This window comes from Fibroporia radiculosa, assembly GCF_000313525.1.
Source record: "Fibroporia radiculosa TFFH 294 genomic supercontigs, scaffold971, whole genome shotgun sequence".
In the NCBI taxonomy this organism is placed as follows: Eukaryota; Fungi; Basidiomycota; class Agaricomycetes; order Polyporales; family Fibroporiaceae; genus Fibroporia; species Fibroporia radiculosa.
The window spans coordinates 32366-54440 of NW_012133250.1; the positions used below are offsets into that span (position 1 = coordinate 32366).

General features: G+C 51.0%; 7 protein-coding genes across 7 annotated transcripts; 3 read left to right on the top strand and 4 right to left on the bottom strand.

The window, feature by feature from the left end:
* Positions 1 to 2072: 2072 nt before the first annotated feature.
* Positions 2073 to 4682, bottom strand: FIBRA_01874 (uncharacterized protein; the record flags this gene model as incomplete). Its single annotated transcript, XM_012323743.1, has 11 exons — positions 2073 to 2431; positions 2480 to 2507; positions 2567 to 2692; positions 2750 to 3027; positions 3078 to 3158; positions 3225 to 3271; positions 3332 to 3422; positions 3492 to 3623; positions 3765 to 3989; positions 4272 to 4348; positions 4414 to 4682. The coding sequence occupies 11 exons, from the start codon at positions 4680 to 4682 to the stop codon at positions 2073 to 2075; spliced, it is 1713 nt and encodes a 570-aa protein (XP_012179133.1).
* A 480-nt stretch (positions 4683 to 5162) lies between these two features.
* On the bottom strand, positions 5163 to 7031 carry FIBRA_01875 (uncharacterized protein; the record flags this gene model as incomplete). The annotated part of the gene is made up of 5 exons (XM_012323744.1): positions 5163 to 5353; positions 5407 to 5496; positions 5547 to 6558; positions 6782 to 6871; positions 6933 to 7031. 5 exons carry the CDS (start codon positions 7029 to 7031, stop codon positions 5163 to 5165), a joined length of 1482 nt encoding a protein of 493 aa, XP_012179134.1.
* Positions 7032 to 7692: 661 nt separating this feature from the next.
* On the bottom strand, positions 7693 to 8820 carry FIBRA_01876 (uncharacterized protein; the record flags this gene model as incomplete). Its single annotated transcript, XM_012323745.1, has 4 exons — positions 7693 to 8232; positions 8287 to 8385; positions 8447 to 8569; positions 8623 to 8820. 4 exons carry the CDS (start codon positions 8818 to 8820, stop codon positions 7693 to 7695), a joined length of 960 nt encoding a protein of 319 aa, XP_012179135.1.
* A 471-nt stretch (positions 8821 to 9291) lies between these two features.
* Positions 9292 to 10266, top strand: FIBRA_01877 (uncharacterized protein; the record flags this gene model as incomplete). Its single annotated transcript, XM_012323746.1, has 6 exons — positions 9292 to 9323; positions 9377 to 9458; positions 9520 to 9531; positions 9599 to 9700; positions 9819 to 10013; positions 10078 to 10266. 6 exons carry the CDS (start codon positions 9292 to 9294, stop codon positions 10264 to 10266), a joined length of 612 nt encoding a protein of 203 aa, XP_012179136.1.
* Positions 10267 to 10886: 620 nt separating this feature from the next.
* Positions 10887 to 13235, top strand: FIBRA_01878 (uncharacterized protein; the record flags this gene model as incomplete). The annotated part of the gene is made up of 8 exons (XM_012323747.1): positions 10887 to 10987; positions 11279 to 11399; positions 11450 to 11617; positions 11667 to 12182; positions 12234 to 12440; positions 12496 to 12843; positions 12902 to 13135; positions 13185 to 13235. 8 exons carry the CDS (start codon positions 10887 to 10889, stop codon positions 13233 to 13235), a joined length of 1746 nt encoding a protein of 581 aa, XP_012179137.1.
* A 968-nt stretch (positions 13236 to 14203) lies between these two features.
* FIBRA_01879 (uncharacterized protein) lies at positions 14204 to 15453 on the top strand (the record flags this gene model as incomplete). The annotated part of the gene is made up of 2 exons (XM_012323748.1): positions 14204 to 15014; positions 15074 to 15453. 2 exons carry the CDS (start codon positions 14204 to 14206, stop codon positions 15451 to 15453), a joined length of 1191 nt encoding a protein of 396 aa, XP_012179138.1.
* Positions 15454 to 16030: 577 nt separating this feature from the next.
* Positions 16031 to 19542, bottom strand: FIBRA_01880 (uncharacterized protein; the record flags this gene model as incomplete). The annotated part of the gene is made up of 5 exons (XM_012323749.1): positions 16031 to 16172; positions 16332 to 16438; positions 16501 to 16674; positions 18254 to 18454; positions 18514 to 19542. 5 exons carry the CDS (start codon positions 19540 to 19542, stop codon positions 16031 to 16033), a joined length of 1653 nt encoding a protein of 550 aa, XP_012179139.1.
* Between the last annotated feature and the right edge of the window lie 2533 nt (positions 19543 to 22075).

Consider the following 22075-nt stretch of genomic DNA (forward strand, 5'->3'; position numbering starts at 1 on the left):
CGACATAGCTCGTGAAGATTCGGATTCATGGAAGCAGGGCGGTCAGATCGCGACTGGCGTCGGGTAGAGAGAACAAATCAGGAAGGTGTAGTGGAAGGACTCGGAAAGCGGCGCTGTAGAGATTCAAGTTAGCAGACCGATCGCTTCAGCGGTATCTCGTGTCGCGAAAATGCGGGCAGTTGTGATGCTCCTGCATTTCGGCAGCATCGCCTTGCGAATCAGAACAGGGGTAATGGAAAAGATGGGGACACTCCTGAACTACAGCCTCGTTTGCGGCGTTCAAGCGACCCCAGTGACAGGAAATTCCGAATTTTTGGCCGCCGCACAATGCCAGCAGAAGTCACGTCGTAAAATCGTGCCCTTTTACTCTCTTGACCCTGTCGTTACCGCGTTGGGACGGCGGCTTGTCGATACCGATAAGTTTTTTTATTCTCGCCTCTCTCAAACTTCCGATGCCCGGTCACTGGATGACAGCCTGAATCACTTCTAGCGTCGAACGCCTCGAGGCGAGTATACCATGAGAAAAGTACAATTAGCCTATCAGTCATTCACTAGTCGACATCAACAGGATTCCAGCTGATGGCACCGTTCTTGCCTCTGTCCAGAGCATCTAGACGCGTCATGTCCTCATCATCGAGGGTGAAGTCATAAAGTTGGGTATTTGATCGGATACGCGCAGGTGTAGCTGATTTGGGTAGCGGTACAAATCTGTTGATTCATTCTTGGTCCACAGATGATATGTGGAGATAACAGTACACGCTTACCCCTTTTGAAGTGACCAGCGGAGGAGCACATGAGCCGGATCTCTTTTGTGCTGCGCAGGCTTCCAATTCAGATATTCGCCGTCTCCTTAATTGCTTGATGAAATTACCTTGCTGGCAATCTCCATGATGGTAGAGTTATCCATCTTCCCGCGCAAGATAGGACAGTAGGCTTGGACTACAATGGAGTGCGCGAGGCAGTATTCCACAATCGGTTTTTGCTGACAAAAAGGATGCAACTGGATGCGTGTCAATCACAAGACTTGTCAGGTGCTGATACAAGAGCACACTCCAAGTAACCCGACGTACTTCTATTTGATTTACGGTGGGCATGTCCAGGCCTGCGTTCTTTATTTCTTCAAGATGCTTTACCCCGCTGGAGTATTTGAACAGCAGCCGAGATTAGCGATAGATGGGGAGAGTGTATGATTAAAGAAGGCAAACGCCGCGCTCACTAGTTAGAAACGCCGATACTCTTGATTTTTCCAGCATATCTAGATTCTTCTAGGGCCCTGTACGTCTGTAGACGCCTTTCACGTCCGGACATTGGGTCGTGAATAAGGAAAAGATCAATGTAATCTATTCACAAGAACTCCGACATCAAGGACGGTGCGTAGGGTCAATGAACACGGGGCGGCAAGTACGTACCAAACCCGAATCGCTCCAAGGATGCGTCCACGCCCTTCAGCGTGCTCTCGTAGCCATGGGTCTTGTTAATGCACTTGGTAGCTTATGAATATGTCACGCACAACGTCATTCCCGTCAGAAAACGCGGGTGACGTACTGATGAAGACGTCCTCCCTATTGAGGCCGCTTTCTCTTACCGCTTGTCCGACATACAGTTCATTTCTGTAAGCTTGGGCAGAGTCCACGTGCCTGGTCATGCAGGTCAGTTTCAATATTTGTCATGAAATGTCACACGGAGACCTGTAACCCGCTCGAAATGCCTCAAGGACGGAATCCTTCGTGGTGTAGTTCTGATACACGCCGAAGCCAAGTATCGGCATATTGTGCCCTAGCGGCGAGAGGTTGGTTGATAAGCTATGCGCATGATCGTTGGAGATGGCATACCGGACGACAGGCGCACCGTAGAGTCGAGACTAAGCATTGTCGTGCTAGACAGTTGCAGAGGACACTGACCCCCTAACAACAACGATACGCAGCGATCACGAAGAACTTGGACGTGGCCCCCTGTGGGCGCTTGTGGGTGCAAGATTGATCCAAGCACGTGTATCACTGTGCTCGCTGGAGTTCCAGGCTGAGCGCAACGAGCCACAGAAACAAGAAAACAAAATAATTCCATTGATCATATCAAACGAACCAATAGTAAAGTCGCCAAAGTGAGCCGGCTCTTCCTCCTAATTTCCTTTCTCGCTCTTCATCTTCCACGACATCCTCTTCTCCTTCCTCGTATTCATCCCGCCGCAAGTCTACAGTCCGCGTATCTACAAGGTCGTATAATTGTCTCCGCCTTCTGATTGGGGTACCCAGTAATGGCGCATGAGGTGTGATGAGCGGCGATGCCTCAGCATCACTGGATGAAGATAAGGCCGATGGAGATTTAAATAATGTCCACCCAAAATACATCACTAGCATCGTCGGAATCTCGATGTAGAAAGATATAAAATCTACAAACGAGAATGTGGGTATCACAGAAGACCATCCTTGAACTGAGAAGAATTAGTACTGATCGCGACCTCGGATAGTTGAAACATTACCTGCTATCAGGATTATAACAGATACGATCTATGGCACGGCCATGCCAATCATTAGTTACCATGACTACGACGAAAGATGATACGTACAACAAATGGGGGTCCCCAAGGCCATGTCCACGTAGCTCGGAATTTCATCTCGTGGAGAGGACGTCCTTGACGCAACCACGCCCGCCTAAATTTCCAACTAGCTATCCCAATGGAAAGCCACGCAATCTAAACGAATAAATGAACCTCTGTAGACTGACACGTGCTGATAGCATGATACTCTACCTGATTTGACACGCCCACGATGTTCTGCAACCAGCCCCATAGTGTACCACTTCCGATGAAGCTTGTAGCAAAGCACAAAATACTAACACTGCTGGTGGCTAATAGGGCGGGGAGTGGCACTCCGTTCTTCGTGGTCCTCGAGAAAAGCGCCGGCGCCTGCCGGAGAGGCGCCGTAACTGACAGTCCGTACAAAACCCGGGTGCCAGCAAATAAGGCATGATTGCCAGCAGAAAGCACCGACGTCAAGATGACGGTGTTCATGAAGGACGCAGCAATGTCTGAATGTGATGAAGTCAGAGACAGCCACAAGGAAAAGTGAAGCATATACTAGACCCAGCCAACTTGAAGACAATAGTGAAAGGAGAAGTGGTGGTGGACCTATTGGACAAATTGGGATAGTTCCAGGGGACTAAACGTCAGATTGCATCGTATGTATATTGTAAGTGGGGCAAACGCGTGAACACTTGGCACGTACCGTTTAGCCCGATGAGGGCAATACTCAAGATGTAAAAGAGTAAGATCCTATCAATGAAGTGAATCTGAGCGATCTTATGTCGATGCCTCGGTCGATTCAAGATTTACCTCCAGAATACGAATTTAACGACTCTTGGCATATTGCGTGATGGATTCTTGGTCTCGCCAGCGGTGATGCCCAGACTTTCAGTTCCTCCATCTGGAAGACCACCCACAGAGGTACATATCAGTGGGGGCGATCGAGAACATAAGCCGTCATAAAACGTACAAGCAAAGCTAGCAGTCACAAATACCCGAGCGAAGCCTCCGAATCCGCCCACGAAAGGCGCTCCGGCGATGAGCCAATTTCTGACGCCGATGAGCTCATGTTCGCGATTTGCGCCAAGATTGACGAAGATCCCTGTAATGATAAACAAGATAACCGTAACGATCTTGAGCGACGATAGCCAATATTCTGGACATCATAAAGCCATCGAGGGCCAGTTTCAATCGAGATTTAGTCATGAAGTGGATCTAAGCATGGCAGCACACGGTGGCGTACCCAACTCCCCATATGCTCCCACGTGGGTTGCGTTTATGCCCACGAGAAAGACCCAGAAGGTCAAGCTGATAACCCATGGGTGCCATGTCGTCCAGAACTGCAGCACGAGTTGCGCGGCAGTCAAGTCGGACGCAACTGAAACGGCATCATTAAACCAGTAATTCCACGAAAGCGCGAATCCATATGCTGGGGAAAAGAAGCGTGTTGCGTACGCGTTGAAGGATCCTGTCAATGCGACAAAAATAAACAAAAGGAACTCGACGTATTTATAGCTGCAATACAGAAAACTGGAGTGCGCACACACGTGAACGAGTCAGTGATGGGCCACTGCCGAGCCCGACTGAGATAGGCGGGTTCGGATTCATATTGCTAAAATTGTAGGTGTACTATCCTTCAGCCGATACGTATCACAGTATCCTGCATCACGAATGTCCAAGCCAACAGGCTTCAGGTACAGATACATGGGCAGCAATAGTTTGACATGACTCCAAAAAGAATGTAGCTCACCTGCTACAGGATATTGTGTAGCCATTTCCCCGAGCAATAGCAATGTAATATAAACAATAATGCCTACAATTCCGTAGCTAAATGACATCCGTATTTGTGAAATATCAGACAACATTGGCATCTATTAGCTCAACATGCGCACCATATAAGCATGCTCGCTGGACCTCCCTGCGCCAATGACCTTCCCGTACCAAGAAACAGCCCAGTGCCGATAGTCCCAGCAATAGCTATCATGGAAACCTGGCGCGCCGACAGGCCTCGCCGTAAACCTCCATGTTCATAGTCCACAGGAGGAACAGGAAGGGCATTGATTGGCAGATCCTCTATTGGAGTAACTGATTCAAAGCGTTCTGGAAGTTCTCCGGAACGGATGGTCCCGTATGATTGTCGCTCATTCGAAGGTGCTGTCATGCTCCAATCCGGTAAAGATGCAATGAAGTAGGCCGAGTTCGGGATAGCAGTAGCAAGTCTTCACATAGATGTTGTTGATGTAGGAAGAGTCATGCTAGCGACTGAGTCCAGCGCCGGATGCGAAGTCTCCCCGTTCGACATCGTCGTGATGGAGGCACACGCCATTATGGCGCCACTGTTCTCTGAAGGCTCGGTCAGCGACTCAGAGACTCGCCGAGCTTTTGCAAGTTCGTCGATCCTGCATCGCCATCTGATCAAGTTTACCAACACCCAGCGGATGTCCCCGTCCAATACCCAACTTAGAACATCTTCGATCCCAGAATTAACAAGGACGAGTTCGCGTACTATGATAAATATGTGGATAGGTGGAGATAAAGCTAGCTTCAATGCTACAAGGTCCCAGATGTTCAAGATAAGTCAGTCCGTATCCAAGTATTATCATTGCCCTAAAATATGGTTCGCCCGCGCCGAAGATAGTAATCAGAGTAAGTGCTTGAATCCCGCCTCCTTGCACTTTTTCACGAGACGCTTCACCTCCTGCGAGCGTGCGCGTGTGGTGACAAGGAGAGTATCAGGCATGTCGACGATGACAAGATCGTCCACTCCCAAAAGAGAGACCAGCCTCCCAGAGCCGGGAACGACGATGCCCCCGGCCGCCTGCTCCGTCAGCACTGGATCCCATATTGTCAACATTGCTACACGCTTTACAAATTGGATTTCTTACCAAGTGAATTGTCACCGAGGATGCGCGGCTGGTTGGATTCCGCTGGGAGAAGATCAGCGAGGGAAGAGAAGTCTCCGACATCGTCCCAACCTACATATGCTTTAGTAATACGGTAGAACACAGGTATGCTGACTGCTCACCGAATGTCGCGGGCACGACCGCAACCCTCCGGTCCAACGCGGCTGGCTCAGCGACAGCATTATCAATAGCAATTTTCTCTAGCCCAGGCCATATTTCATCCAATGCCTTCTCCCTCAACTTCTCATCATCCCAGCACGCTGCGATCTGCTGCAACCCATCATGTAGATCAGGTTTGTACTCCTTCAGCAACTGCATCAGGAACGCCGCCTTCGTCACGAACATACCCGCATTCCAGCGATAGCTACCTGTCTTGATGTACGCTGCGGCTGTACGTGCGTCGGGCTTCTCCTTGAAACTCGACACGAGTCGCGCATTCGGTGCATCCACCATCCCTAGCTTTTCTCCCAGACGAACATACCCGAACCCAGTTGAAGGGTGCGACGGTGCAATACCAATTGTGACGAGATAGTCCTTCCTCGCAACCTCGACGGCCTCCGCAACCGCAGAGAGGAAAGCGTCATCACCGGAAATCATGTGGTCGGCCGCGAACGACCCAATTACTGCATTAGGATCACGTTTGGCAAGCACCGCCGCTGCTAGACCGATGGCAGCCATAGAATCTTTTGCGCTAGGCTCGCAAAACAGGTTGTGGTGTAGCAAATCCGGAAGCTGCTCCTTGATGCTCTTCACATGAGCAGGGCCAGCAACGATGGTCGTGCGCACTGACGAAGAGAGTGGGAGAAGACGATCCCAGGTGGCCTGGATGAGCGAGCGACCTTTGAGGGTGAGATCTAGCAAGAACTTGGGATGCTCCTCGCGAGACAGGGGCCACAAGCGGGTTCCAGCACCTCCAGCGGGAATCACAACATAGAAACCGGGAATGTCGCGGACGCCGAACGGGAACGAGGTGAGTGCGTTATCACTCAAGGGAGAAGGGACGTAGATGCTGGTACCAACAGCCAGCGCTGGAATTGCGCTGGGACTAAGGAATGGTGATTTTGCGCGTAGTTGTGGACTGCCAGGCGCAGGAGTAGTAAATCCAGGTGTCCCCATCCTGGAGTTGCTATTATACTAAAGGCATTGTCAGAAACATGTAGACAAGTTTGAATACATAGTGAGGGAGAGGTTTTGCAGGACGGATGCAAGGACAAAGATCCACAGACAGGTGTCCAGGCCGCGCCAGGAAACAGAAACGATCCTGCCTAATTGCGGCAAAGAATAGATGGTCCCCATAGATGTTAAGAAATACAACGACGTGGCACGAGGAAATCTGGTCAGATTGCCGCCGACTCACCTGTATGCCCTCCCGCACCAAACGTTCGAGGCTGGCATTGGCCTGTCTCAATTCATGACACTCAGAACGCAGCTCAGCTATCTCGAGATGCTTTTCGCCCGCAAAGACCGACTCAGCTGCTGACATTTGGACACCTCAATCGTCCACTCACTGAGTTGTGTACTGCATCCATGATCTGCTTGAACATCATCTCGATGGGGAGGCCATTCGCCTGCGCAGCAGACTTGGAAGGCATGCCTTGGGCATACATGGTGACAGACGGAAATGAGAGGATGGAAAGGGGTGGAAAGAAAAGGGATGGGTGTTATAAGTACGGGCTTGATGTGCCGTTCAGTGGGTCTGCTCGGTTTCCGTTGAGATATTGGATTCTACAGAGCGGAACAGATTCGGCGGCAATTGCCGGCTTGCACCATCTGACACGTTCGCGCTACTCGAGCGCCCAACTATTCAACCTCCTTCCACGTTCGTCTTACTCTTCACCTTCAAAAAACGCGACAAAATAGTTTTAGACATCCTCAATCTTTGCATGACAGATTTATTTCAGATCATAGAAAAGCGGTCATTGGTCGTGGCCAGTATCTTTCTCAGCAACCCCTGAGCCCTTGTAGCATCCATCACCTCGTGTCCAAGGCGGAATATGGAGGGCTCGGCCGCATAACTTTTCACTCGCCATGCAAATTTCCTACATAACGTCATTCGCAGCCCACCAACAGGTATTATGGGCCACATGAGCTCTATCGTTTTCTCATCCTATCCTTGTTTGGGCGACAACGACACAGGCACACGAGGTTACCATGTCTTGAACTTACCACGCTCCGTCAGTGACATGGGCATCTGATGTAGACCATAACGTGAAGACATGATGTAGCATGACGCTACGGAAGCCCAGAATGTCGGAAGGACCCATTCAGTCATCGTCGCTTCCGAACTCGAGAGCCTGATACTTGCGTGCCTTCTTCGTCGGGTTCGCCAGCGAGGCGCCTCTGGCGGTAGTTGCGGGACCTCGTGCGTTCTCTGAGTTCGGAGATATGGAACCGGGAAGTCAGTTTGATATCAAAGACTGCAGGAAAGAGATACTCGCTAGCAATAGAGTGCAGCTTGGCCGAATCTTGCATTGATGGCGCTCTCTTCATCGGCCGACTTGACTCAGCCCTCTCTTCAACTTTGCCCTTCAGGTCATTTGGTGGGGAATTAGTGAGCTGGTCCTTCGCCTTTGCCAATTCTGCTCTCAGGTTTTGTATCTCCTCACCCGCCTTCCTGTCGAGTGCGCTTGGTCGAGAAGGTTTGGACGCCTCACGCTTCTCTGCAAAGTGATGGTCAATGGTTGAGAAGACGTTAGGAGAGGTAGACAAACCGGAAGAGTTGGATGCGAGCGGGAGAGCAGAGGTGCTTCCATGTTCAAACGGCAAGGGATGTAATCGACAATTCCTTGACTGTGCAGAAACTGCGATCTGACAGAATCATTGTATTGGCCTACGTTATTATGAGAAGCGACAGTCACATACACTAGTGAAGATCTTTGTGGCGATTGATGCTGCTTCCTCAGGAAGGAGTTCGTTGAGAGCAATATTTGCTGGTATGTCAGTGTTTGTTCCGAGAACAAGCTAACGGAAAGCTTGAATCCCAAGCACGCTGCCACGTCGATTCCGAGTAGCACATACATACATTCATCTTCGCCCCTTTCTGCGAGTTCCATCCATTGATGCGCATTTCGCCTTGAACAAACGCATCTCTTAGCTGCTCGGCGTATGACTCTAGCGAAGACGATTTTGATCTGGAATTTGAAGCCTAGCGCGGCACAATGAGATAAACAGTACAGCTTGTTGAACGTACTGGCTCACAAAATGTGTTCGGATGTCTTTGTCCGTCCACCGTCCACACCACCACCGCCCCTCCGCACCACTGAGACCGACATGTACACTCCAACTGGCCTCATCCACATTAGAAAGGACAATAAACTTAGCAGAACCTTGATATACGACTTGTATGAGCTCATCAAGGGTACAAAACTGGGGCAGCGTGTCCGAGTCGGAGACCATGCTGAACTTCTTAGTTGAAATTTAGACAGATCGGGAACAAGCGGTCTCTTTTTTGTCTTGATCAACTTGTAGTATCAATAGATGAAAACATGCAGCACGGTTTGAACGCACAACGAAGGTGAGTGAAGTGAGTAGTATTTCTTAAACAGCAACCAAAGCGATCGGGCGCCACAACATCTTCAGAGTCATTTCCTTATCCGATAAAAGTGCCCGACTGAATGATACACTGTGAGCTTGATAAGCTCGACCTTGTCTACTTGTCCTCATCATGTTGGTCAGTGCTACTCTGTGTTGTATGTAAGCTATTACACATTAGAGCGAGTTTCTCCCATATTCCCACTTCTCTCGATTGCTGTAAGCTGATAATTATCGCTTCCACGGGTGAGATCGCTCGCCCCTTCAGTATATGGTCTACTGACTTCATCAGGCAGCGCTGTAAACTTGTATCCGACAAGGAGGAGGTATTGCAGCATGATATCTAGAGTAATATTTGTTGGTATTGGGTGAGCTTGGCGGTGGATCTTGGGCGTTTCTATACTAATAGCACTTTCGGCAGTGGAGCAACATGCTCGGGGAAGACAACGCTCGCGAAGCACCTACGTCGAATATTACCGGGCAGTGTGATTCTTCACCAGGATGTTTGTTCTCCGAGAATTGATACGTTTCTGGCACGTGTGCTGATCTTGTAATACGACGCAGGACTTTGCACCTGTGAGTCATGGTATCTAGTTTTTTCTCTCCTGGACCAGTAGTTCATCCTTCTCGAACGCGATGACAGCCGCAAGAATTGGTACCTATGCACCCAGAGTACAATGTGCAGGATTGGGACGACGCAAAAGGCGCTATAGATTGGCCAAGGATGATTAGGACTCTCGCAGAGGTGAGTCTCGATGCCAGAAGAGTCCTGAGCCGGATTTAACGGTTCTGCCAAACTGACTATTATTGATCGCCTGAGCGATCCTCTTACTCAGCTTCTGACTGATCGAGCACTTCCGTAGGTTAAGAAATCGGGCGTGATTCCACCTGAGCACTATTCTCATGACCATCTCAACGAGCAGAAGGACATCCCCATCGATAATCGCATCTTCCAGCATTGGCGAGACATATTCACCCAAATAGACGAAGAGCGTACAAAGAAGGGGGAGAAGACCATCTGGGTCCTGGTCGATGGCTTCCTCCTATACTGGCATCCAGTACGTTGAGATCCGATCCGGCCGCAGAGCATCGGGTCTCCTAACTCCGCGATTGCTTCTGCAGGAGGTAGTCAATCAGCTAGATGTCCGAATCTTCCTGCGAATACCGCACGATGTACTGAAGCAGAGACGCCACGAGAGGCATGGCTATCATACAGCAGGTAAGGCCTACCATCATGTCCCCCCTCTCTGTCTCCGCTTGCTCCGTCTGCGTCCTGAGAAATTCGTCTGCTTCTATGCTGTGACGTTGTAATGGGCCCTGACCTTATTCCCCTCCTTCCATGCACGTTACTCCTATCGCCGCACTCTCCCCACCTGCGCGACCGCACAACTTTCAACTACGTTTCATTCGGCCTGTGGAGTGCAATCCGACCCAGAAGGTACTCTATGGCGAGACCCGCCACATTACTGGGAGCAGATTGTCTGGCCCGCATACGTCGCAGCGCACTCAGGGATGCTCGAGGGGGGCGACCTCGAGCATGGTCGGTCGAACGGAACAGTACCTGGCCTGATCCTACTCGAAGGGCTGGAAGTGAGTATGGGGGACATGGTGGAGAAGACGTGCGCACGGCTTGCGGAGGTGATAAATTCGGCCGAAGTTGCGAAATAGAATATGTATTGCAGGTTGTACGGTTATGTAAAGGTTATGTAAAGGAACTATATCAGAGGACGCAACGTCGTTCCGCACGGATGGGCATGAGTCTGATTTACGGGGGACGAGTCGTTGGCCCGCGGGCTCGGCCACCGGAGGCAGAGCGGGCAAAGCGGAATTCACATGGCATCGGAAGCCCCTCGTGACGGCGCCTCGCTATAAGAGAGATCACTCCGTCTAGTTTCCTCGTTCTCTTCCCTCCATACCTCTTTACGTTTATCATGGCCCAAGTTATTGTCGTCGGTGGTGGTCTCGCCGGTCTCTCGGCTGCGCACACACTCCTCGAGCGGGGGGCCAATGTGCTCATGCTTGACAAGCAACCGTAAGTCTTCTGCTCATTGTCTCGGCTTGGGGAGCGTGTGCTGGTTGTGCACGGAAAGGGCGGACATCCGTGTTGCTTGCTGAGGCGGGGAGGCGTTGCTGGAATGCGTTTCAGCGGGGCGGCTCGCGAGGACGTCGGCTATGGAGGTACGGGACGCCGCGGGGCGTTGCCACTCCTCTCCGTAATGACATGCGAATATGGCTGTTGATTCAGCTCTCACGGAGGCAAAGTGCACACCTGCTGCTCCAGGATCTTCAGTCATGATGTATCACTGACGGCATTCGGCTGTAGGTTCATGGGTGGTAACTCCACTAAGGCCACGTCAGGTATCAATGGTGCCGGTACGCAAACTCAACAGGAAGCTGGCATTCCGGACAACGCCAAAATATTCTTCGAGGATACCAAGCGCTCTGTATGTGTTGTTGGTTCTCGAACTACTGAGTACTAATTGAAGTGTCGCAGGCTCGCGAACTCGCACGAGACGATCTCATCGGAGTTTTGACTGGCCGCTCGGGTGATGCTGTCAACTGGTTACAAGACAAGTTTGGTCTGGACCTTTCCAAGGTTGCGCGTCTTGGTGGTCACTCTCAGCCTCGTACGCACAGAGGAAATGCACAATTTCCTGGAATGGTAGGCACATCAGAAAAGATTTTCTTCTGGATACCGATTGTTTTGCCAGGTCATCACCTATGCGCAAATGGAACGTCTTGAGGATCTCGCCCAATCCATTCCCGACCGCGTAACGGTTAAGAAGAAGGCTCGTGTTGTCAAACTTATTCAGGATGGTGATGCTATCATTGGCGTCGAGTATGTGCATAATGGCAAGACCGAGACCGCGTATGGGCCCGTCATTCTCGCTACCGGTGGCTATGCCGCGGATTTCACACCTGATTCTCTTTTGAAGAAGTACCGACCCGAATACTACGAGCTACCCACCACGAATGGCGAACATTGCACGGGTGATGGCCAGAAGATGGCACTTTCGATCGGTGCAAATGCTGTGGACTTGGAGAAGGTTCAGGTACATCCGACTGGGCTGGTTGACCCTAATGAACCCGAGGCGAAGGTCAAGTTTTTGGCGGCTGAGGCATTGCGCGGTGTGGGTGGTCTTCTTTTGGATAACGAGGGGCAGCGGTTCGTTGACGAGTTGCAACATCGCGACTACGTCACTGGCAAGATTTGGGAGAATGGCAAAGTAAGTTTTAGATCAGTTTGTTCGACTTTTATCTTATGCCGCTGCTTTTAGTATCCAGTCCGCCTCATTCTCAATGGCACAGCATCTAAGGAGATAGAGTGGCACTGCAAGCACTATGTCGGTCGTGGATTGATGAAGCGATATGAGAGTGGTGCTGCTCTTGCGAAAGATATGGGTCTTAAGCCCGAGGTGTTGAAAAAAACTTTCGACGACTACAACGCTGTTGCGAAGTCTAAGAAGGATCCCTTCGGGAAGAAGGTATGTGTTATGTCAATGTTGTGTTCTCAAGTTTACTCAAGGTCTCATTGCATAGTTTTTTGTACCTGGCGAGTGGACTATGGATGACTATTTCAACGTGGCTATTATGACGCCTGTCCTTCACTATACTATGGGCGGTCTTGAGATCGATCCTGAATCCCGTGTGCTGTCCAAGTCAGGCAAACCTATTCCCGGATTGTTCGCTGCTGGTGAAGTCGCTGGTGGTGTACACGGTGCAAACCGGTTGGGCGGCAGTTCGCTCTTGGGTTGTGTTGTCTTCGGGCGCGTCAGTGGAGACTCTGCGGCGTCGTATCTGCTTCAACGACTTGGTCCGTTGGCGGAGAAGGCTGCAGGGCGTTTGGGCGTTGTTGCTGGCCACCTCGGTGCGGATTCAAGCTCCAAGGTAGGCAACCATTGCCCGTCACGCGTCACGATCCTTTATCTGATAGGCCTTTATGCAGCCGACCACGTCAGAGTCGAAAGCAGAGACTGGTGCGAAGAGTTCTGCGTCTGGGTCCTTCACGTCGGCGGAAGTTGCAAAGCACAACAAGAAGGATGATGTCTGGGTAATCATTGACAATCAGGTGTTGGACGTGACTAGCTTCTTGCCCGATCACCCAGGAGGGGAGAAGGCGATCTTGCTTTATGCCGGTCGAGACGCTACAGAGGAGTTCAACATGCTGCATGATCCTAAGGTTTGTGTGTCTTGTACTTTGAACAAACTTGGGCTGATGATGATATCAGGTCATCCCAAGATATGCACCAGACTCTGTCATTGGCTCGTTGAAGAAGTAGTTGGTTGACTTCGTCATCGCGCACACCATCCCTTGCCTGTTGCTATAAATTTACTGGTGGGATGGTATTGTCCCTGCTGCAGGCTGCATAGTATGTATTCGCAGCTGCTGTATCTGCATGTGTTTGGGATGTAATATCATGTCTTTAGTTGTATAATTTTAGATTTGTTTCTTTGTTTTTTGTGTGAACGGTAGTAGATGCTTTGGATTGACTGAAGTACATTGCCGCATCTAGTGCTGTTACCTCGAACTTACGTCCAAGTATGCACGAGGGTGGTATGTCTCGCAACACTGACGTGCCGAAGCTTCGTACTGCTAGTTCGATACAAATTTTCAGTGACAAGTCATCGTAAGCGTGATCATCTAATCTCGCTGAATGCCCTGAGTCTGAACCCAGATCACAGTACAGTGCCGTGGTAGTCCTCGAAGTTAGCTGATCCAGCTGCAAGCTCAGGCTTTGTTTTAGCGTGTTCAGGCCGCTCAGACAGTCACGGTAATGCCAAAAGGGCGGAGTCCTTCCTGTGGCATCATGATATCCATCTTTCGGTGGTCAGTGCCAGCAAACTGTCTATGTGAGCACCAGTCATGATATATCGCTATGTTGACAAATGGGAATCAGACATTGCAATTGATTGATGAGCCAACGAAATCTAGATATAGACTTGACGGGAGGTGCGTAAGGGCTAATTTGCTTTGACTATGACGCTTTCGCGCCCCATGTCGTACGCTTTAGCCGTCCACTCGGCTACTTTTCCACCTTTCAACTGGTAACAATGCCGACCGCTCCACTAGTTCGTCGTCTGAGTGGAAGATCTCAAAGCGAGCTGTGGTGAGTGCTATCTTATGCCCCCGGTTGGGCTATATAATTAGCTTTGGGGTCGGTAACGTTCCTGCACCCCATCCTAGGAATATTCGCCGACCACGAACCGGTCATCCGGGCTGGTCAGTCCTCCACACGGCTTCCCTCAAATGCAAGCACGTCAGCCAGCCCTCGATCAAAGGCTCCCTCAGCTTGTCATTGGTTTACCTAACTACGATCCAAACATTCTGGCGTATCGGATACAAAATGAACCAAACTTTGCTTATTCTGTGACCCTGTCCAGCCGAGATGACGCCTTGCGTTTTGCTGCCCTGTTGAATGACGAGCTCGAGCTAATCCGCGTATCTCCCGCCACCGAATCTGTCACAGATTACATCCAAGAATTGCGTCTTGTTGGGTTAGAGAAGCTGGACGGCTGGCTACCATGGATCTCTGAACCGGACCTTATACCGATCGGGCGACTCTGGAACTTGCGAGTCCTATCCTTCGAGAACTTTGATTTCTGCCACATGGTCGACGACTTGTTCTACAATATGCTACGCAGGCTGTTTTCACAGGTCGATGACGGGAAAATTGAGACTTTTTACATGAAACAATGCCGGTTCTCGTTCTTTTACCACTTTGACGTCCTCCTTTTTATGGTGAACCCGTCTATGCTTTACCTTGATCTCATATACTGGGAGTACGAGGATGAATACGTGTTTGGACGCCCCACTCAGATGGTGACCAGACTGCGGTTGACCTCGGTCGAAGCCAGTCGAGGCGTCCGCACCAGCTTGTCCAAAATCGCAGCTTGGCTCGTCAGAGTTGGCGACAAGAATTTGCTGACCAGCCTAGCGTTCACCGATCTTCCGCTGGAAAACGTGCAAGTGGTGGGTGCCGCATTCAAACACCTTGGCTCGTCGCTCCAAGAGCTCAAGATCGGATTCAAGTATGACGAACAAATGGGACCAGTCTCAGGTACGCACCGTCAGTATCCAGGTATGCCAATGACTTTTGACATCACGAAAATTTCGTAGAGATTAGGAAACATCTCGATTTTTCGTTGAACACTTCACTGCACTCGCTCCATCTGGTCATCAATGGCTCCCAGGAGCTCGCGTTGTCTTGGGTCCCAACACTGCTTTCTCAACTGCTGACAGAACACAGAACACTCAAGAAGCTGACCTTCGAAATTCCGTTAATCTCCAAACGTCAGTTGCAAAACAGGACGTGGGGCAGTCTAATGGAGATGTTGGACTACGCACAGCTCTCCAGCATCGTTTGGATACATCGTGGCGGTCTCAGTCCAGCGGAGACTCAGCACGCAGTATTGTCGCGTTTTCATCCGACCTTACATCCGCTCCTACGCATCAAAATAGCTGGAGCTGAACACGGTGGTATCGATCTTCTCGTCTAATTTAGTTATCTGACCTTGCCACTTTTTGTATATTATACGACCTAGTAGGTCGCGACCAATGTTATATTATGATCTGAGAATATGGGGTCGGGATGTACATGCTTCCGAAAATGCGCGAGCGGCGATGATGCTGCATAGTAAAATGTCATCAGTAGCTCACAACATGGTTGGCAGATTATGGAGAAAGTGACTTACGCGTGAATATGTAAGTTATATCACAGAGCTTATAAAGTAACCGGAGTTAACGACCACACATATCCCACAGCTCCCAACTATTCGACCGCATCGCCATTTCGTGGAGCCTATGCGATCAACTTCCGTATACTGTGTGCAATTAATGAGTCACTCGGCCCGCCATTCACGTCTACGCTCCCAGCACCTCGAAGACGTCACGAGCCACGAGGTAGTCATCGTAGTCCGGCGCAACCGATCTGCCGTCGAGCTTGCGTTGCACGACTGCAGGTTGTACTTTCGTGGCTCCACCTGCGACGTTCTTGACACCGTTCACGACCTTCCTTCAATTGATGCCCTCACTTTCTACAGCAGCGCCACGCGCGAGCAACTCATCTTGGAAGCATCAGTTGCGCGTAGACTTCGCGAGCCACGAGTTAGGCTTGTCCTCAAGCTCGCGACTCGCGAGCGCGGGTAAGACCTTTATATCGATACCCACTGCCTTCTTTAGCCCCTTTCCGGCCGCCTTCCAGTTTACCCCACGCGCACTACAAGGTCGTAGTGCATGTCCCGATGTATGATTGACCGGACGCCAATGGGGCGCATGGTTTCCGGGGAGCTTGTGCTAGCTAAGGATTCCGACGTGGACGCCAGTCGGTCCATATCCAGCGGCGGGTTCATGGCGTTCTGACCTTCAGAAAGCGTACGAGTAACGATTCCGCTGTAAAACTCGCGGGCCAATAGGTGCTTTTCTTGTCCTGGCTGGAGAGACGTGGGAGGTCACCTGCGCGGCGAATTCTGCGACAGTTTCACGCTAGTCTGAGATAATTTGAGCCTGCCAGACTTGTCCCCCCGCCTTGTGTGCGATGTGCTCACCCTCAACCTTACGCTGTATGAGGATTGAGAGAACCTCTGTGGTATGACCTTCCTTGCACCTTTGGCGACGGCTTTCCGGCCGACCGCGTGAATAGCGAGCGTGCCGTAACCCTTGCGAGTATATCCGTCATCGTTGAAATTGTGAGCGACAATGTCAGTGTTAGCAAATTGGAACTATGAGATGCTGAAGCGTGATGAGAAAAATCGATGCAAAGACAGAAGAGAAGTCTAGCGAGGGAAGGGGCCAGGTAGATGGCTGCAAAGACAAGGGGATGCAAACAGAGCGCATCGTGAATGCGACTATACCATCATGCGTGTGGGGGAGTCTTAAGTGGGAATGGTCTTGCATAGTCTTTTTATGCTAGTAACTGTAACACAATGTAGAATGCAAGCAAGTTGCCCCAAGGCCGAAAAGTGTCAACTTGAACATAGGTCATGGTGTTGCTGCAGTGGCAGCGGGCTTAACAGTTATTGGTTCACATCCCGTACAATGTTGCCAGTAGTAGCTGCTCAATTGTGCTCGCTCGTTTGTTGAGATACCAAAAAGAGCAGAACTCCCGGCAAAGTCCGCGAGCGAGCTGACCGAACAGTTGTAGGCTCGTGCCCAGCCGTTCTGACCTTTGAACTCCGCTGCGAGGCAGCTCGTTCGTCAGAACATGTTCCTCGTTTTCGCACTCAGAAGCTCCTTTTTTTGTTCCCGCAAAAATAAATGAAAACGATAAGAACGTGTTCCAAGTCCGACTAGCATGGGAGTCTACAATTGGGCAATGTATCGGACATGAAGCGGAATTTGTAATGTATACTCTTTTTGGTATCTCAGCAAACGAGCGAGCAACGAGCGAACACAATTGAGCAGCCCTAAGTAGGAACACTTGAAACGTGGCCAAAGACGCGCACTGACTCTGCCAATGGCAATTGTGGTCTCGTGACGCACACGAGACCCGGCTAATCGCAGAACTCAAAGGGCTTCAGCCTATCACGACCCTGACCTCCCGTCCAATGCGATGGCTTGACCAATCATAGTCCCTGGTTCGATTGCAGCGGGCAGTTCCCAGCAGGGGCTTCTCTGTGCTTCTGAAGGACGGATCATACCGATCTGCCAACGGCGCCGGGGTGTTTGTCCTGTTATAGGCAGATTGTGACAGCTACGGGAGTTTCCGTACCGGGGAGTCGCATCTTTTGCCTGGATTGGGACGATAGTGGCGCGCACTGGCGAGGTGATATCCCGTTGGATGTCCCTGTTTGAAGAGTTCAACTTTTCCCCAGTTCATATGATCTAAGTCGCCGCACCGTTTCCCCCTGCTCGTCTTGTACTCACCACTTTTAATCGACCTTATATTCGGCAAGGGTATACTTGGCCTTCCCATGTACTCTCCAGACACTCGCTGCACCAAGCTTTTTCTGGGCTACAAGACTTTCTTGTATCTTTCTGACGCATATTGCAACGTGGTTGTATACGTGTCGCGGTTACCGTCATGGCTCACAAGTCATCTCCTTTCATGAGCCCCAGTTCTGTTGAGTATCCCGACTATCGTACAATTGTACAATGAATATTTGTTAATTTCCTCACACAGCGTCTCGCTCCAAGCTATATCTGTGGTTTTTCGTGAGTCATTGTCTGCACATACGAGGGGAATCGCTCTCACCTTCTGCCCACCGTCGACCGCATCCCAGTCCAGACAATTCCACAAACATCGTCGGGAGTCTTTCCTGCTAACCGGCATAGTACGCAGGCGCATACTATTACGCAGACCGTGATGAAGACGACCATATTCGACAGCCAAGCTAGGCACAAGATTATCACGCCTGTTAGTGTCTCCATTCGTGCATTGTTCCATGGCATGGCAAACACCAGTCCCACGACACTCCCGATGAATGCAATGTCGACAGCACCAGAATGCGACTGGTTCGGCATCTGCATCAAAATGGCGGGAGCGGCCATGAACATCGTGACCTGACATTGTTGACCATGTAAGTGACTATTTGATATCATATATCGGGATTCGGACATACCCATCCCCCATCTAGCTGTGTCGTCGCCGCCATTGATATTGCGCGCTCTCTGGTCACCCTGGTTGTTTGTATCTTATGTCCCTCGTGCAAGTCACTACGTGCAGCTTCTAGATCATCAAATCGTGTTCCGTCCTTCCGTGTATGTCTGCGCGCTGCCGGTGGCCTTGTAACGATCCCTGGCTGTGGGTTATCCCAAATGCGTGTTGTGTAGATGCTGGGTGAATGTGTTGCGAAACTGGCACTCGGCCAGTATTCGTCGATATTCCGCCCTTGTGTGAGGATGTCTTCTTCATACATGTCCTGTTCGGCTCTCAGCCCCATTGATGGCATGCTAGATCCTCGATCGAATCCTGCTGGTTCGCAGATTGTTCTGCCGTTGCTCCATCGCCCAGGTACTTCATCGATATCTTTGTCGGGAGTCCAAGTCTCCCTCGTCTCTGTATTCCCTCTCGCCATTGCCGTCTTGTCGTCCAGTATGCCCCCCTCTGTGGTGGTCGAGCAGCTTCCACTGGAGGCCTCTGCAATCCACACCTGATCTTGGCTTTGCCTGTCGTTCCGTGCATTGGGAACAGAAGTACCGCTGATGTCAGTCTGTTCTGGCATAGCGGGTGTGTCGTTCCTGAGGCCTTTGCTAGAAATAACTGACCCTTGATAGTCGGTAGTCCTTTGCGTTGTGCCGACAAATGTGATATTTCCACCCGCGATTTGTTCTTGAACCTCTCGAATGTCATATATCGCAACGTCCGTGCTGTGGGCGGTCTGGCCCGTGCTTGCCATCCCCACGATAAGTGCTTTTTCACTGTCCCTCTTGATGGCTGCTGTCACCATTGCCTCTCGCATCTGGGATTTTCGGGTTTCCTCTCCAAAGTTCTTCCAGCGTTGTTCGTCTACTCTATCTCGCCCACCACTCTTGCCGTCCCTGCCGCATATTCTAGGAATGCTACGGTCCATCTCGCCCGCCCCAACCTCGTCCTTGCAGCTTGTAGCTGTATGGGTGCTGTGTGGGCCAGTTGCTAGTGCTTGCTTCATGGTGATGCTGCTGGCCAGGCTGTTCGCAGTCGTACGGAGCCGTCGAGGAGCTCAGAAGGGCGAGCGACAGTGATGCTAATACCTGTATTAGGGTCTGGCGGCAATCAAACATTCCTTATCTTCTCAGTGCTCTCATGTAGGACGTCTCTCACATGCGTGCACTATGTCTGTGCGCGACATGGCTGTATTATCATAATCCAGAGTGCGTAAGCTTCCGCTTCTTGTCCATATGTTGGGGGTCAAGGCCCCCAAAATCGTTTCATGTTTGAATTCGAGTGCGTCGACGAGGCGGTACGGGCGCGTACGTTAGTCTATCGCACGTGCACTTTGGCTCGCGCTTCCAACATCCTGCTACTCAAACGAGTTCGTAGAGGCTGAATAGGTGCAGGAAGCCGCTGTTGCTAGTACCTCTGCTCACATCTTGGTTCAAGCGTTCTTTTTTTGTGGATGATCCGCATTTGATGGTGACCCCGCGGTGGGGAAAGTTGATTCAAGTCCTGATCATTTGACTAGATCAGTGGGCGTTGTGTCGCGTCGATCGTTCGCATATAATCGGCCTATTTGCTTCGCTCGAAATGCAACGTCGTACGCAGACTTCCCGTGGTGTGGTGTAAGCCTGGTGTTTGATGCGGCGGTCAATAAATGGACGATGCGAATATGCAGAGTGGTGAGTGGCACAGACTATGATATGCACGCTTCGCGAATGTTGTAGGCTTGCGCAGGATCTGTTTCCGCGCGGAGACGTCGAAATCCGATCAAAATTCCAGGATGGGCACACGGCATGCTTCGACCCCCACACCCACCCAGGTCTGATTTCGCCAGCGTCGTTCGCCATAGGATACTCCGGTGCCACGCAGGAGCAGGAGTGTATAAACGCTCTTGAACAGGCGTGCCGCAGTATGGCATCATCTAATCGACGATCGGAGAGAACGTGGTGAGCGAATGCCTTTGGCTTCTTGTTGGAAACCTATTAAAGGTGTCCGCATGAATTTGTAGGACTGCGCGTGGTGGACGAGCTAGGGCTAATTGCGCGTACCATGTGACGTGCACTGGGAATCTCGACTATTGAAGCTGAGGACCCCTTTCGATGGATCTGGGACGGCGTCCTGGTCCTCGCGTATCTGTGAAGGCAGCCGCAGCGGACATATCTGTGTCATCGAGCCAACTTGGGCTTCACACAGTACGTCGGACGCCCAGGATGGTCGGAAGTTCAGCTCTAGTTCACCACACGCCTTTGCTGCAGGCTCGACGTTGCTCGTTTCGATGTTCACTGAGTATTCATCGATCTCGGCTGTAGCCCGCAGTCCCAGGGCGCCTTCTAGTGTACCCGCAACATGCGTCTGATTCGACGGATGGAGATACACGCAGTACTTCTGCAGTGCTCTGGAAACCCATTTCCTCCAAGCTTGGCCGGCGGATCCCATGCCCGCTAACATGAGTCACGACCTATGATAGACGAGCCTCTCTATACATTGTATCTCAATGTCGGCGCCCTCCACGATGCTTGTCGGAACGATAGCGCTTCGCATCACTCAGTTTTTGCTGCACTCGACATCGCAAAGCCTTCTCGTCATTTACCTCCTGTTGGAGTAATGTATTCGACGCGGCGTACGTGCTGCTGCGATTGTGGCTCGTCACGAGTACCTTCAACAGTGCCTCGATGACATGTCCGCCGTGCGGCACCCCACTCGCCGCTATGCGCCCGACGAGCCGTGGCATCGCAGCAGCGACGTCTGACGGGATATCCCCATTGGTGAGAAAAACAATCTCTACTTTCTCGACGTCGGGGTACCTGGAGAGTGACATGGACGTCAATCAAGAGAACATTCGAGGAGAGCAAGGAACGCACCAAGAAGTAAACGTGGAGAAGAGCTCATCAAGGATATTCTTCGATGATATTTTTGACTTGATGTCATCTAATGCAAGCTTTTGAAGGTCCTTCAGACCATACTGCCAGGTCATCTGTCAGTAGAGCTGCAGGGTATGGGACATCAGATATACCATCTCCGCTAGGCGATACATCGACTTTGGGGAGCACGACAGCGGCGTAGACGTATTCCTGTTGGGGACAAGCCCAGGCTGCCTCAGCTGCGACTTGAGTGGCGAAAAATTGATCTCGCCAGTGAACGCGTAGAATACGAATGCCTGTAGCCTGTAAACAGCTTGAAATGAAATCTTACACGCCTTATGCGAGATATACACACGTCTTAAATGCCACATTCTTCAAGAACACCGTCCGACCAAAATCGTACGTGCGATCCGCAGCCAAAGTGGTTAGCGAGCTCGTAGCACCAGGGGAGGGGCCCGGTCGAATCAATGAGAGAGCTTTCTGTGGTTAAGACCAAATCAGCTAGATCTTGGTATATCGTATAAACGAAGGGAATCCAATACCTTTTCTTCGAACTCGCCGCCGCCCGGAGAGCTTGCACAATTAGCTTTATCACCGATCCCTGCAGCTGCATCAGCCCCTGCCACGTCGGCTTCGCCGTTGGGCTGAGTGGATGCAGCCGCATCGGCCGTGACCCCCTCGTCC